The 16,850-nt window shown below is 38.5% G+C and overlaps 1 protein-coding gene across 2 annotated transcripts in view; it reads right to left on the reverse strand.

The window, feature by feature from the left end:
* Window positions 1-16,850, reverse strand: part of LOC136874024 (uncharacterized) — a 204,397-nt gene that overhangs the window by 41,838 nt on the left and 145,709 nt on the right. For both annotated transcript variants that reach the window (XM_067147507.2, XM_067147506.2), the window contains exons 11-12: window positions 13,611-13,704; window positions 1,055-1,244 (exon numbers count right to left, since the gene is read on the reverse strand). In XM_067147507.2, coding sequence (XP_067003608.2) covers window positions 1,055-1,244; window positions 13,611-13,704 — 284 coding nt within the window. The remainder of the gene's footprint in view (window positions 1-1,054; window positions 1,245-13,610; window positions 13,705-16,850) is intronic.

Consider the following 16,850-nt stretch of genomic DNA (forward strand, 5'->3'; position numbering starts at 1 on the left):
GCTGTTTCATGTAAGGACACATTTGTTTCTTTGGTTCACTTATCGTCTCCCGCACGACATCAACCAGCTATTTTATATTTTTCGATGTTATCTTTGGATTTATGATGTGAGCCTTTGGGGCATCCATTTTAGCACTATTAGTGCAATCAATTGTAAAATAAAAGAAAAGAAATATTGGTTTAAGAATACACAACTTTGGCTCAAAATGTTAGTAAATGCATTTGTGTTCCTCATTTCGTAAGCATACGTATAGAACAATTTTTTTTCTTTCTCCCTATTCTCGTTCACAAGAACCCTGTAAACGACCTTTCCTGCTGACTGCAGTTGAGCTGGCGCATTCATCAGATAACAGGTAAGAAGGTAAGATAGACTATGCAGTGTTGTTTATGCCCTATAGGGTACAGTAAATCCTGTTCACTATCGTCACTATCGCTGCTCACAATACTATCACTACTTTCATCTAACCACCGACTGATTTGAAAGTCATCTCCTTGGCCACCTGCGCAGAGACGTTTCCTTTCCTCGGTCATTGTCAGCACTGAAACAGCAATGGTCGTGCGGACTGCTATTGTAGCCTAAATGGCACAACTAGTCAAGCCAGAAACACACTTGTCAGTTCATTGCAACATTGACAGCAGCTATAGAGAGTATCAACATTCCTAGCAACGAATATACTCTTTACTACAACAAAAATGAATGGGCTACACCTGTAGCCTGCATGAGTATCTGGGGGTTAAATGCTCAACATATTCACCCACTAAAATGCTTCAATACATTTTTAACTTCTTGTACTGTAGATTACAGAAAAAGAAATAGGCTCTCAACCGTAGCAGGTCTTATACTTATGCCAAGATTATGGTAAAAATTTATTCGAGGAGACTGGTTAGTGGTGACAGATGCAATTAATAATTCAGATGTTGATTATGGAATATTGTAGAAACTAAATAGGAAAATCCATACTATTCTGTTCTCCATATCTTACAGTTTAATTCTCCTTGACATTCAGACATTCTAAATCTAGATATACACACTGAAAATACTTCTGATTACAAACCTGAAAACCATGTATCAGACAGATGATTTATCCTTGGAATGAAATGAGGTTGACTTCTTGGGGCAGTTATGTTGAAATAGAGATTCTCCAGGTCTCTTACTGTTGGTCGCTCAACATTCATGAAAGGTCTTGAACCTGGTGACCAAGTGAACTGGTGCAGGGCTGACTCAAATAATGATGGTGCCACCAACTGAAAGTAAATGTACAGTAGTAATTAATATTGTAATGCAGAAAAAGATTATTATTACTATTACTATTACTACTACTACTATTATTATTACTATTATTATTATTCTATAACAACAACAACAACTAGCCAAGACACTGAATGGTTTGCTTCATGGCTAACTGTTTGGTATAAGAGAGATCGACTTCGATTTGCTGAGGACCATAGGAACTCGCAGCTGCATCAATAGTGCAATGTATTGTTTACAGACGAGTCCCGCTTTTGTCTAACAGGGTACGATGCATGTATGTGTGTATATTGTAGTCGTGGTGAATGCTATAATGAAGCAGCAGTCCAGGAAATGGACAGATTTGGCTGCAGCTCAGTCATGCTATGGGGTTTCATCCAATTGATAGCCGATCAGACTTTCAGATAATCAGAGGCTGATTTAATGCTCAGAGGTATATCAATGGGATTGTACTACATCATGTTATGCCCATTGCACTTGTAATGGGTCCCCAGTTTATATTGCAACACAACAATGAGAGAGCATATTCAGCAGCAACTACAGGACTTCATGCTTCAAACATTAGACTGGCCTGTTCCAAGTCCTGACCTAAATCACATTGAGCATTTATGGAATATGCTGGACAGACTACTTTATTATAAAGTCATTATTATAATGTTATTTGCTTTACGTCCCACTAACTACTTTTATGGTTTTCAGAGATGTCCCTGTACCAGAATTTTGTCCCACAGGAGTTCCTTTACATGCCAGTAAATGTACCAACATGAGGCTGTCATATTTGAGCACCTTCAAATATCCCAGACTGAGCCAGGATCAAACCTGCCAAGTTGGGGTCAGAAGGCTAGCGCCTCAACCGTCTGAGCCACTCAGCCTGGCAGACAACTTCGGACCCATCCTGTAGCATCTCAGATTCTTGAACAACTTTCAGAGGTCCTTGTTGAGGAGTGGGACAAAATTCCACAAGAAACTGTTTGCAGACTTTTCACGAGCATGCCTCAAAGATGTGAGGCAGTAATATGGCCACATGGAGGGCCTACTAGATATTGAAATGTTCCTTTTTATTTTGCTCTATGTGAATTAATTGAAGGACTTTCCACTTTGGTTTATGACATTGTGTTGAATTTCTGATTTTAGCACCAACATGTGTGATAAGAAGTGAACAGTATATGTACATTTTAGTTAAAGGTTACATTTTTCAGATAACCTGTATCTCACTCCAACCATTCTTGAAAAACTAATGCAGGTATTTAAAATCTTGTCCCTCTAAGTTTTTTGAGCAGTGTATATTTACCAGATATGGAGTTTAATGGTGCAGCTTTTAAAGGGCATTTGAAAGTGGGGCAGGGAGTGTGTGGTAGAACATCAATGAGAGTGAAAGAAAAGGAGACACTGGAGGAATGAGGTGAGTGAAGCAGTGAAAGAAAAGAAGAAAGCATTTCAAGCATGTAATAATGACAAAACATAAGAAAGCAAAAGGAAATATCTTGATAATAAACGGAGATGTAAGAAAATGGTAGAAGAGAGAAGAGAAAATAGAAGAGAAGTTGGGAAGAATTTACACAAAAGATGGAAATGGATGAAAATGGTGATAAAATAATGCTGTATGGAATGATACGAAGTAAAAGGAAAGAAAGAGTTTATACAAAGCTGATTAAAGAGGAAGGTGGAGGGTTGATTATACACTCAGAAGAAATAAAGACCAACGGATTTTTTTTGTAAGATGCTAAATATGAGAAATTATACAGAGGAGACTAGTAATTAGGTGTGACTACTCAACAGTAGAAGATATGACAACTGTTAGAAGTAGAATTTAGTAGTCTGTAAAATGGAAATGGGGAAAGCACCAAGGATGGATTGAAAGACTGCTGGACCTGTTGGACTACAATGGGTATACAGATTGTTAAAGTGTATATGGAAACAAACGCATACCAGAAGACTGGGAAGAGGAATAATACCAGTCTTTAAGGAAAAAATGTGTGCAATAACTAAAGGAATCACATTTCTCATAAGTGGCAAAAATACTGGTAAGGATATTAGATAGAATGAAAAAGGTAGGAGAGTTGCAAGAGGAACAATATGGCTTTAGAAGTGGAAAATCTACAGTGGATCCTATCTTCAATATTAGGCAATTAACAGAAAAGGACAACAATCGTGAATATGGAAAGGATCTGGTCATGATATTCTTAGATCTAAACAAAGGCATATGATAGTGTTCGTGGGGAGAAAGTTTGGGAAACCATGGTCAAAATGAGACTGGGTACGCAAACTGTACAAATAGTGCACACAACTGTCAGCTGCATGCAGACTCTGGTTGGAAGGACTGAATGGTTTAGAAATGAAACTGGATTAACACAGGGGAGTATGCTGTCACCTCTTGTTTCTAATGGTTACGGACAAAACTGTAAAGGAGAACTAGGAAGCATATGGAAATAGGGATATACAGTTAGTACTATTTGCAGACAATATTGTGGTCTGTAGAACGAACAGCAAAGAAAAACAACTTGATACGTTGAACAAGAAAATTGAAAAGTATGGTAGAAAATCAGTGCAGAGAAAAGCAACACTATGGTCATATCAAGAGAAGAAAGACAAAGGAAATGCACTGTAGAAATTAGTGGTCAAAGCCTTCAAATTGTGGACTGTTTCAAATACCTAATGCAGAATAGAAGCTTGGACATGAAGTTAGGAAGAGGGTGAGTGTAAGAAACCTTATCTGAAATAATGAAGTGCCAAGGAGGTGTAAGGAGGTACTGGTATTGTACAAAATATATTATGCATTCGTTAATTTATGCAACTGAGACCTGGACAGTGGCAAGTAGGGAGGATAGGAGAATTCAAGTCAGAAAAACAAAATAGGTACATCAGAAGTAAGATAAGTCTAAATAGAAAACATAAATGAGAGAATTGATAAGAATAAACTAAGAGGGTTTGGCATGCAAATAGGATATTGGAGAAAAGAATACCAAAAGAGATTGAGATGAAGTTCGAGGCAAAGAGTGTGAGGGAGACCTAGAAAAAGGTGGATTGATTCAAGGAAGAGTGCAAGAAGAATAAATCTGTACTTGGAGAAAATGATGTAAAGGGAATGGTGGAACAAGGAGAAGATAGAGGAAGTGCCATAAATGCCCCGATGTGGCAAAAGCCGGAAAAGGGGGAAGGAGGAAGGTGATGTTTACTTGATATTGTAACAGGAGTTGAATTATTTCTAAGAATTGATGTTATGGATGTAGAAAGTCTAATATGAAACTGGAGTGTGTCATGGAGACAGGATGGGAACAGTAGGAGGGGAAGAAACCATACTGGAAAAAAAAGAAGGAATTTGTAAGCTAGGGAAAAGTTAAGGATGACAGTCACAAAATTCTAGGTGTAAGGCACATTTTTAAAGATAATAGGCAACTTTATGTTTTCTAGGACATACAGGTCTAGAAAAGGTAGCACCAATACTGATGTGGAATTATTTGACAAGATCATCAGCTATGAGGTGAACGATACAGAAAGGCACGTTACTGTAGCAGGTGATCTCACTTTAGCAAATGTTAACCGAGAAGGTAATGCAAATGAAAAAGCATGTTCAACAAATGGTAACAAAGTTAATATTGGAAGGACAGCTGAATAAGAAAGTGACTAAAGCTATTAGAGGGAGAAATATTCCAGACATGGTGCTTGGAAAACCAGATGAACTCTTTAGAGAATTTGAAGTGATAGATGGTATAAGTGATCACTGAGCTGTTTTTGTTGTAGTTAAAAATAAATGTGATAGAAAGGAAGGTTGTAAAACTAGGACAAAGAAAATACCATATTGTTCATACGGTGGTGGTGGTGGTGGTGGTGGTGGTGGTGTTATTGTTTTAAGAGGAAGTACAACTGGGCAACTGTCCTCTAATAACGTTAATCAGAGGGTAAAAAACAGAAGGGGTCCAACACTTTGAAAAATGGAAGCTATCAGAAAAAGAAAGACGAGGGCAATGAAGGAAATGCAAAATGACACTAGGTCTCACAAACCTAATACTATCAGGTCAGAAAAGAACAAGAGTTGACCAAGGGAGATTTGGTAATATAGATGAAAGTGAGGAGCCTGGCACAAGTGGAAGCAATGCCAGGAATCAGCTAAGGGGCCCATGGTTGCCATACCATGCTCCCCAGTTAAGAGACCCCGGGGCTCTTTTTGGTCACCTTTTACAACAGACAGGGGACTGTGGGTATTACAGTATTATACTGATCCATCCCCAGGTGAAAGAATGGTTCATTAGATAGGTATGGGGAGGAAAAAAAAAAAAAAAAAAAACATATGATCAATGGAAAAAGTTAACAGCCTATGTGATTGGTTTAAAGCAATTGTTACAGAGAGTGAATATAGGTATATACCTTTAGAACATGGTAAGGAATGGGAAGAACCTATTATTTAACAGAGAAAAAGGTATTAAAGAGATTCATGTCAGAAATACATACTCCTGTTCACACTAACGCCAGTTGCAATGCAAAAAAGTATTGATGGTATCGAGAAGTACTGTAAAGAGTGGAATATGAAAATTAACGCACAGAAAACTAGAGTAATGGTGTGCAAAAACGGGAACAAATTAGCAAAAAAGGAAAAATGGTATCTTGAAGGAGTAAATCTGGAAGTAGTTAATAAGTTAGAATATTTAGGAATTATCATATCAGGAAATGGAAATTGGTCTGAACACGTCAAGAGAGCAAAACTGATTGGTACAGCAGCCCTAGCTAGTATAAGAATATTAGATAACGGGATGCCTAATATTGATTTTAGGGTACAAAGAAATGTATACAATGCTGTGATTAAATCTAAAATGACATACGGTTCAGAAGTATGGGGCACAGAAAAGGAAATAGTAATGCTCGATTCAGTCACTAGTAGATTTATTAAAATAATTACAGGCTTACCAATATGTACAGCGAATAGTGGAGCAAGATTAATATGTACTGACATTAATATAAAAGTGGATATAATTAAGAGATTAATAAAATATTGGTTTAGGTTAAAAAGGGGAGGAGGGGGAGAAATTCTAGATATAGCTTACCGACACCAAATGAGGTATCAGGATGGGTACTGGGCGGGCAACTTAAAGAAAATACTAGAAGGAATTAGGATGGGGAACTATTGGTACAACGATTTAGAAGAAAGAAAAGTCTGTGGGAGAGTGGCACAGAGGGTAGCAGATATAGAAATACAAAGGCTAAGAGCTGAGGGTAATAATAGAAGAACTCTGGAGGAATTCATGAATATATACCCAGGTATGAAAATAATACATGATAAATTAACCAAAAGAGAATACAGGGGAATGATAAGGTGGTTGATGGGAGTTTATAAAAATAAGGCATTTACAGAAGTTGCAAATACATGTTTATTGTGTGAAAAGGAGTTAGGAAATGCACATTTCTTGAGACAGTGTGAAAGTACAAGAGCATTACGGGTTAAATACTTGGAAGCGGAAGAGATAAATAAAATGGAAAGAGCATCTGAGTACTATACTCTTGTCAAATTAATAAACAGGGAATGGAGAAGGCCAGGGAAACTATCAAAACTATTCACAATTATAAAAAGCTTGTGGGAGAAAAAAATGAAATTAGTGCATGAGGGAAGGGGCACATGCTGCTGAAAAAAATAAATGAAACAGCGAAATTAGCACGAGTACACATGGTTGAAAGGATATTATGGGACACTTAAGCTACACATACAGAAATGCATGCTAGTATTTCAGGATGAACCAAGTCTCGGCTCTCCTACTTCGGACGACCGAAGTTGGAAGAGGGAGACTCCAAATCGACCAGTTACCCGTACACTGAATAAGAAGTTTAAAATCATTATAGTCAGTAGAAGAAAACATACGGAAAGTAGTTATCTCTGAAGTATCATCTCTGTATGGGTTAATAATAACGAAGTTTTGTAATCATGTATGTACATAAAACAACTTTGATTCACAGATATGGAACATTATAGAGTTTAACTCACTAATAACTAAGGGCGACAATAATTATAAGTTTAGTATTATTTTCGTTTTTTATATCTGTTCAGTTTTATTCTCTTGTTTCTTAGGTATTGTATATTTCTAATTAGTAGATTCAGTTCATTGATATGTAAGCCGTACCGTATTACTTCTAATGAGGTTGTTTGTCTGCCTGTTGTATTTTACTTTGGTTTTGTTAGTTAGTTTGTTTTGGCTACCTTCTAATGAGATTGTTGGTTGTTTGTCTGCCCGTTTTATTTTATTTTATTTTGGTTTTATTTTAGTTTGGTTTTGTTAGTTTGTTTTGTTTTGGCTGCTGACGTACAGTAGAGTTGGAAGAGGCGGGGATAGGCCTGACCTATCTCAAGCTAAAGTGTTGATTCGGTACGTCTGCACATGTAAAGTAGAGTTAAGTAGTGAATAGTGTTAGGTTAGAGGAATTAAGTTGTCAATGAGACAGTGAAAGATGAGCCGAGTCATGGAATCCGTCTCGGCAGTGAAATATAGGTGTGACAGCCTACATGTAGAGCTAGGCAATCCGCACACATGTGGGTTGTTACAGGAAGGAGTGGTGAGGAAATAACATTGACAGCTTGAAGGGTCTATGAGGTATCGGTTTCCGAGCCTCATGAGACATGTCTGGTCGTGACATACCAGGGAAGGGTGGTAGCAGTTCCTCACCAGGGGTGATGTCGCGGCCAGACAGATTTAGGATAGATTTAGTATATATTCATGTAGTAAAGTAGTGAGTTTAGTTAGGTGGTGTGTTGCATGTGGAGCCGGCGATCCGCCCATGTGCAGGATGCTACAAAGTAGATTTAGAAGTAGTTAAGTAGTAAGTAGTTAGTGTCTACCTATAGTCTGTGAGTGTTTATTTTATTGGAACATTGTAACTGGGCGAAAGCCCGTTATGTTCAGTTCAATAAATTCATTCATTCATGTCAGAAATAGAGTTAGAAATGTTTATGGAAACAAGGAGAGACTGAAGAATTTGCTAGGAAACTGAATTTAGCAAACAAGTCAGCTGAGAATAACATGATGGTAAACATAATTGGCAGTCATATGAATTTTAGGGAAAACTGGAAGGGTTATGTATAGGTACTTTACGACAAAAAAGTTCCAGGACATTTCAAGGATCATTAATGAACAAGGGAAGTGTATATGTAGCGACTGACTGACGGCAGAAGTATTGTCAGCAGTATGTGAAGATAGTTGCATGTAAGAAAGTGTTCAAATAGGAGGTTACAAATACTGGCAAAGTACTGAAATTCACATATTATAATAAAGGTATTTACAAAAACATACCAAGTTGAATACTAGAAAAGCAGTTGGGTTGATATGATTTCTGGGAATATATTAAAAACAATGGGTTGTAATATGCCATATCTAAAATATTTATTTGATTAGCATTTGAATGAAAAAGCTATACCAAATGAATGGAGAGTTCAAATCAAATCAAAATCTCTATTTGCAAATGAGGTGTTTACCTCGGTGGCAAATTGTACACTATTTTAGTCGGGCGCTAAATTTTAAATTAAGAGAAGAAAATTCTCCTAGAATTTACACTAATTTTTTCTATTAAACACACAGCTCATCCTTAATAAATTTAAATTGTTTACAAAATTCTACTTATAATATATCCTGTATTTACAAATATAATCAACTCATATACAGTATGTGGAATTACTTCAAATAATAATAATAATAAGGCCCCAGCTACCATGTGCAGACATTTCAATTTGATGCCATCTGGCTGTCTGCTCATCAATTTCGACGTTCTGTTTTACTTTAGGCCCACTAGATGGCAGACCAAGTAAACCGAAACTCTTGGGTGTCTGTGGCTGAGATTTAACACGTTCCGTGCGGTTCGGGTCACCATGTGCCCCGAAACATGTTACTCTTATCCGTCGGTGCGAACTTCCCAGAATTGCGAAGTAAGTAACTACGTCCTAGTTACGAATTTCCGTTAACTAATGGCAACATAGTGTTCCAATTGAAGCAAAGGATCGAGGCATACTGCTAGTTTTGATCGGCCCACCGGTGACCCGAAGGAAGTTTTTTTCATCTTCCGTTCATATCGCATCGGGTCACCCTGAGTCCCGATTGTTGTCTGACCTATATTTTTACGCGGGAATCGCTTAGCGCGGTTACGGTGAATGAAGCCTAGAGTGTTGCTGTCCGCAGATCGTAGACTGTTGTTTAAGGAGTACCACCCTTCTGATATCTGCTTTCTACATTGCTCTTAGGAAAGCCAATAGAGGTTATTGGAGTTATTGGAATAGTTATTGACATATTTACTATCTTCCGTATATAATATTTACAAGCAATTTCACGTCCTTTTTTAGGTATGGAGCTTTCACATTCTGACACACCGGCGGCACGGAAAAGAAAGAGGGTTAGGACAGCACTGGGGTGGGCCTATATTACGTTCCGTGCGGTTCGGGTCACCATGTGCCCCGAAACATGTTACTCTTATCCGTCGGTGCGAACTTCCCAGAACTGTGAAGTAAGTAACTACGTCCTAGTTACGAATTTCTGTTAACTAATGGCAACATAGTGTTCCAATTGAAGTAAAGGATCGAGGCATACTGCTAGTTTTGATCGGCCCACCGGTGACCCAATTATTTCCGGGGTCATTTCTGTTTCACGCAATTGTTGAATCGGAACACTGTCGCACAGGTAAATACGCTGGAATGTCTCCTCAACAATAACGCACACAACAAGTGCACATGCATGGTTTAGGATGTCATACTAGGGAGTAAACAAAGTCAAATTCGTCAGGTCACCGGTGACCCGAACCGATAACTAAAGGCAGCATCGGGTCACCGGTGGGCCTATACGACGTAACATTAAGTCGTCGAAATTCACTGCCGCAGGGAACGTGTTAATGAATTTTGTCGGGTAACACCAAATGTGTCACCAGAGATCTTTTACATGCAGACATCATACGACATGGAGTGTCGAATAGACTTTTTTTTCCGCCCTTCAAAAATCCAACTACCTCTGCCGGGTTTGAACCCGCTACCTTGGGATCCGGAGGCCAACACTACCACTGATCCACAGAGGCAGCTGTTACTTTAAATAATACTATACAACTGTATAAGATTAAAATTTACATTGCATTTATTTACTTATTTACTTTTTACCTATTTTGGAACCTAAGTAGCATAACCAGCGTCTTAACCAGAGCCCCTTTTGCCACCACTTTTCAGAGTTCCTGAAGGGCCTTCATAGCTACCGTAGTGGTCCCAGGGCCCTCAAAGTCCCCACTGTACTTCACCCCTACGGGCAGTACCCTACTTTGGCTGTCCAAACTCCTTAGAGTTGCTATAGTTACGCGTGTATGAGGAAAAGGGTGAAACAAAGCAGATAATTTAGGCCTGTCTGCTTGATGTGTTGCATGTAAGGTGTGGGAAAGCATTCTTCCTGATTGTATTAGACACATTTGTGAAATTACTAACTGCTCTGATAGAAGGCAGTTTGGGTTTCGTAAATATTATTCCAGTGAATCTTAACTTGTAGGATTCCGGGAAGATACAGCAGATATTTTAGATTTAGGTCAAAAGGATGGTTTCCAAGGCTTTTGATAGGATAGATCATGGGAGAATGCTAATGAAAATCAGAGTTATTGAACTGAACAAATTAGTGGTTGAATGACTGGCTACATTTCTAGAAAATAGAAGAATTAGAATAGGTCAAGCATTAACGGATACTGTAATTATGAATAGGGGAGGGAGGTGTCCTGCAAGGTAGTATCATTTGACTTATGTTTTCTTTTGTATATAAATGATATGAGCAAAGAACTGGAATCACAGATAAGGCTTTTTGCAGATTATATATTGTATAGTAATTATCATCATCATCATCATCTCCTGGACTTATCCATCGACAGCAACATCCTGGCATTATTTTCTTGAGTTGCATGGATGCAACTAGATAATGCAATCTTAGTCTTGAACGTTTGTTTGCACTTTGCATAGTACTTTGCATAGTACAATAATATGATTGTAAACAGGATAAAAAGTCCTTAGTTGATGGATTACCAAGTATTTAGATGTTAAAGTAAGGAAAGATCTTTGAGGTAATCACATTAACGAGGTTGTAAAGAAAGTTAACAGATCTCTTCATATGATGACAGTATTTAGGGGTTGTAGTAAAAATGAAATGGTGTATGGCTTTTAGTGCTGGGATGTGTCCAAGGACTGGCTTGCCAGATGCAGGTCTTTTGATTTGACTCCCGTAGGCGACCTGCACGTCGTGATGAAGATGAAATGACAAAGACGACACATACACCCAGTTCCCGTGACAGGGGAATTAACCAATTCTGACTAAAATTCCCGACCATGGCAGAAATCGAACCCGGGACCCCTGTGACCAAAGGCCAACACGCTAACCATTTAGCCATGGAGCTGGACATGGGTTGTAGTGATGATATAAATGAGATAGTGTAAGTTTCTCATAAGACCCACATTAGATTATGGTTTCACCAGGATTACCTGATACAAGAACTGAAAGAGATCCACACTAAAACAGCACAGTTTGTTTTGGGTAATTTCTGACAAAAGAGTAGTGTAACAATGCAAACTTCTGACTGGGAATACTTCGGGAGTAAGGAGACAAGCTCCTCTACTAAGCAGGATGTTCCAAGTTTTCAGTAGAGAAATTTAGTGGAATGACAGATGAATAAGCTTGAATGGAGCTTTTAAAGGTAGGAAAGATGATATGAAGTTGGAAATCAAGAGAATAAACTGGGGCAAATATTCATTTATAGCAAGAGAGGGGCTGAAATAGTTGGAAATTTTCAATAAATTTTGAAGTTATGAAATTATTTAAGAAAAGACTAAATTGTCCGGCCCCGCGGTGTAGGGGGCAATGCGTCCGCCTGTTACCCGGTGGCCCCGGGTTAGATTTCCGGCTGGGTCAGGGGTTTTTAATTGTAATGATTAATATCGCTGGCCTGGGAACTAGGTGTTTGTGACATCCTCAATCTTCCTTTCCTCACACACAACATTCCACACTACCGTCATTCCAATTACATGCAGGTTCATACAAAGTGGTGCCAGTAGGGGCAAAAGATTCACATGGGTCGATACCCCGAACAAATAGCATTTTTGTTTTTAAAGTAAACAGTTTGTAGGAAATCTGCCACCTGAGCAGCAGTCCTAAATACAGATGACTGACTGACCAAGGAATTGTGCCAACAACTGGATATCATGTGGCAAGCTGACCGACTCCAATACTGCTCAACACTGAAAACTGGACATCACGCCAGATCATACTCTGACCTTCAAGCAGCACTGTGCTGATGCCAGAAAGCTGACAAGTTTGGAGGGGCCAATCTACAGACCCTTAGAATATCAGTGCTGGCACTGTGCATATCTGCATACATCAGTCTTTTGCCATGGTCAGTGGATACAGAGTGGGCTTCGGCCTACAGGGCATTCCGACCGCCAAACCGAGCAGAGGAGGGGTTGGTTGTGGCTCTGTTCCTCTGCATTTGGGAGACAGAGGTGCTAGCTCCACCAGCAGCTGTTCTGAGAATTGTTTTCCATGGTTTTCCATTCTCCTGCACTAAGGTGAATGCTGGGACAGTTCCTAGTGTAGGCCATGGCTGTCAGCCCCCTCACCTTCTCCAAACATTTCCTTCACTGTATTACATCTCCCTGGCTTGAGAGAATGCAGCCCACCGTTCTCTTCAGGGATGGAATGAAAATGTTTTAGTAGTAGTTTTGCCATGTTGGACATAAGGATATGAACTGTCATATCTCATGTCAGTATGCACTTGTGAAACCATTTTGTATAGGTATATGTACAGTTGCTCAAAAAGAGTGTATGGTATTGTATGTTCCTCACATTTAACACTCGACTTGCTGACTGTGAATCAGGCCTACTCCTTCTGGGTGAGCATGCCTTTACCACCTTGATCAGACAGCCTTTAACTAATATTCAGCGTAGCAATAAATTCACACAGAAACAATTTCCTTCAATAAGGTTAACTAACACCATAAAAACCAAATGAAGATTGCAAGTGGATACTTTGAGCCTGCTCCCTCAAAGGTGGTTTTTTAAGAATTGCTATATGGAAGTTTAAAACAGCCAAAATGTAGAATAGAAGTATGGACATAGATACTCAAAACATCAAAATCTTTTTTTTTTGCCCTGATCATTTTTTAAAAACTAATTTCACCAGTCTTGCCTTAATACAGAAGACCTAGTTATATATTTATATTAATTACTGATTAGCTTTATGAATAACTATCTGAACGAGATGTACACAAGGTATAGCATTACACATTCAGTTGATTACCACCAGCTGCAATAGAATAAAAGGCAACTTAACAATATGCAAAAAGTTCTCTTCTTTTACAATTAATACTTGATCAGTTGTTTTCTTACCTCATGAGGACTTGTTATCAGACTTGGAGCTCTCTTTCTCTGATGCCTCACTTTGATATCTTCTCCAAGCAGGTGAGAAAGCTCATCCTTTGACCTGTAAAGAGTAATGTTAGAATGAATGTCTCACACAATACTTTACAAATTAAGTTTTAAAGGGTAATTTCCTAAAAAAACTCTAAAGAATCAACAGCACAAGGTATAGCAGCAAGGTTCATCCAATTTGGAAATTTTCAATACCACTTCAACTTTGTACATCTTTGCTGTAACATGTTTATATCCCTAGAGCATGTGTGTGCCTCGATTGCTACTACATAGCTTTTCCTGTAAGTTTCCCCAACTGCATGTACAACTTTTCTTGTGTGTACGTCAGGTGTATATACACTTTAAGAGATTGGCGTAAGGAACACACCTTCCTTTTTGCCTTTGTGGAAACTTTTTTTTGAAAGCTTTTGGGCAGTATGACCCACGTCAATAGTCATTACAAGTTGTAGTATACTTTTCCAAACATGACTCGCTGCTGGTGTTCTCTTGCTCATTGGTTTGACCAGGTCACTTACCTTTATGAAACTGCAGGTGTTAGCATTACAAGTTCTCATACTCTAACTATCTAAGCCATGCTAACTTGGTTTCAGACATTCCTTCTATTGACACTACACTTGCTTGACTTAAGACTACATTGCCTTTGGGAACCATAATTGCTTATCGTAACACTTGTGATTTCAACTCCCACTATTTCTTTGCTTGTGCCATGATGTTTTTGTGTAAGATGAAAATGTCAACAACTCAAAGTGATAGATAGATAGATAGATAGATAGATAGATAGATAGATAATGAATGAACTTGTTGGTTGTTCAATATTAAACCTCTGTTTGAATCATTTTTGATTGTGAAAAATACTGTCAGTGAGAATTCTCAAAACCATAACAAAAGGATTTTTGAAATCTTTTATATTGTATGAAATGCTTCATAAATTGTTATTCCACATTTTTAGAGCTAATAAAGTTTTTCTGCAGTTGTGAAGGATATAAAGTTTTTCTGCAGTTGTGAAGGTTTATGTATTCTTGTCATCACATTTTTGTGAAATTTAATCCAATCTGAGCTTTGGAAATCATTCTGGTTTTACATCTTGCTTGCAATTTTACATGTCCTTATAGTATCAAGTTACGGATGTTACCCCTACTTTTACATTGCTTCTAATGATAGCGAAGGGTTGCCTCATAAATGGTAACAACTATCAAGTAAGCTAACAGTGCCACAAGCGATACTAAAAGGAAACTAACAGATGGGATTCAAGGATGGTGTATTAGAAGCAATAATGGCATGTCTTCAAACAGTGGACTAAAATGGGAAAAGCTAAATGAAAGTGGCATGAGATATAGTCGGGGCTTATCAAAATTGGCACACAAAAATTGCTGTATGTATGAGATAGTACACAAGAGGACAGAAATAGAGATGAATAACAGCTGAAGTTAAACATTTTGTAAATTAGACCTTCACTTATGGAGAGGCATATGGCTCTGGGGCTTTCTCAGCTTACAACAGAAATTAGTTGTCACATTAATTTCTTGGAATGAAGGCAAACAGACACAGCACTGACCATTATATCCCACTAACAGTCAAGATTACAAATACTGAATGCCTTTACCTTCCACTCCTCCATGTGCCTCAGTGACCAACAAGTAAACCTTTGGTGTAATAAAGAAAAAAACCGGGTGAGTTAGCCATGCGATTAGGGGCACACAGCTGTGAGCTTGCATCCGGGAGATAGTGGGTTCGAACCCCACTGTCGGCAGCCCTGAAAATGGCTTTCCGTGGTTTCCCATTTTCACACTAGGCAAATGCTGGTGCTGTAAATGGCCACTTCCTTCCCACTCCTAGACCTTTCCTATCCCATCGTCGCCATAAGACCTATCTGTGTCGGTGCGACGTAAGGCAACTAGCAAAGAAAAAAAAAACAGGAATAGCATTTTAGTAAAGTTAACTGCAATGATTTTTAGATCCTAGCCCTTTAATAATAATAATAATAATAATAATAATAATAATAATAATAATAATTGTACCGGGCGGTACACCTCCATGCCGCTAATTCAAACCTTGCGCCAGTTGAACCCCCCCCCCGCTACTGGAAGAAGTCTGAACTTTGTCTTATGTGTTAATTTTCAAGTTACCCTGAAGATGTCACTACTTGGAAATTTTGAAGTTTCTGAACTGTGTTGTTTTCGACGTATTTTTGTTTTGCTTGTAGTAAGAAGTGTGAACATTCTCTTCTAGAGGACACTACTGAAGAACTACAACGATGCACCCTAGTGCAAAGTGAAAGAACTGTTTTTTTTGGAGAAAATTTAATTTCAAAAGTTTGTTCTTTGCTAAATTTCTTTCAGTCATTGTTTAAGTTGGCAATATTAACCCTTTCTTTCCCCTTGTTTTGAATTTAGCCAATCCCGAATTTCTTTAATTAATTTTCCACCAATAATGTGTTTCTTCTTCATCTTGTGTAGGGGTTTTCTTTATCCACCAATAAAATGATTGTGGGCGGGTGTTTTCCTTCCTGAAACGCCTCGAACTTTCTGCGAGAGTATATAAACTGCTGATTTTAGGGTCTCTGCGCCACTTCAGTAACATCTTTCAGTGTGTAAAGTACATAGCAGGGGGCGGGAAGCGCCTCTTCCTTCGGGCAGCAGTTCAACAACAAGGTAATGGCCGATTAATAACTTCTTTTCTTGCTAGCTCAGCAGTTTAACTCTCGGGGCGGGTCCGAAGCTTTTCCACCATGTAACTTTCCCTAAAATGTAAAGAATCTTTGTATCTATTCTCTTTCAAGCTTCATATTGGGATAGAGGGTGCTTAACCCTCTCGAGCTCCCTCTCATATTGCATTGAGGTGAACTTATTTTCACAACCGTTTCTTCCTTAACGTAATGTAAATTGTTTCCTTCTAAAAGTCACCTCTTTAGTATGGGATTAGCCCTTGCATTAACGGCCTAGTGCCAAGTAGGTTTTAAACAAAGTGTATTAGGAGCGCAAGTTCGCCTCCTCTCAAATTGGTATTTAGAGGCCATGTAATTAACTTTTCTCACTTAATAGGCCTCAGTAGGTTGGGTATCTTTACCCCGGTGTTTATGTCCTTAGAGGACAACTTGAAGGTGGAGTTTGGTGTGGCCTTTGATAGGCTTAATCTTTGAGAGCAGATCGCTCTTTTGAAGTTTGTTTCTGCGCGCCTCGAGGAGGCTTTATGATGTAA

Source organism: Anabrus simplex, chromosome 5, assembly GCF_040414725.1.
Source record: "Anabrus simplex isolate iqAnaSimp1 chromosome 5, ASM4041472v1, whole genome shotgun sequence".
NCBI lineage: Eukaryota > Metazoa > Arthropoda > Insecta > Orthoptera > Tettigoniidae > Anabrus > Anabrus simplex.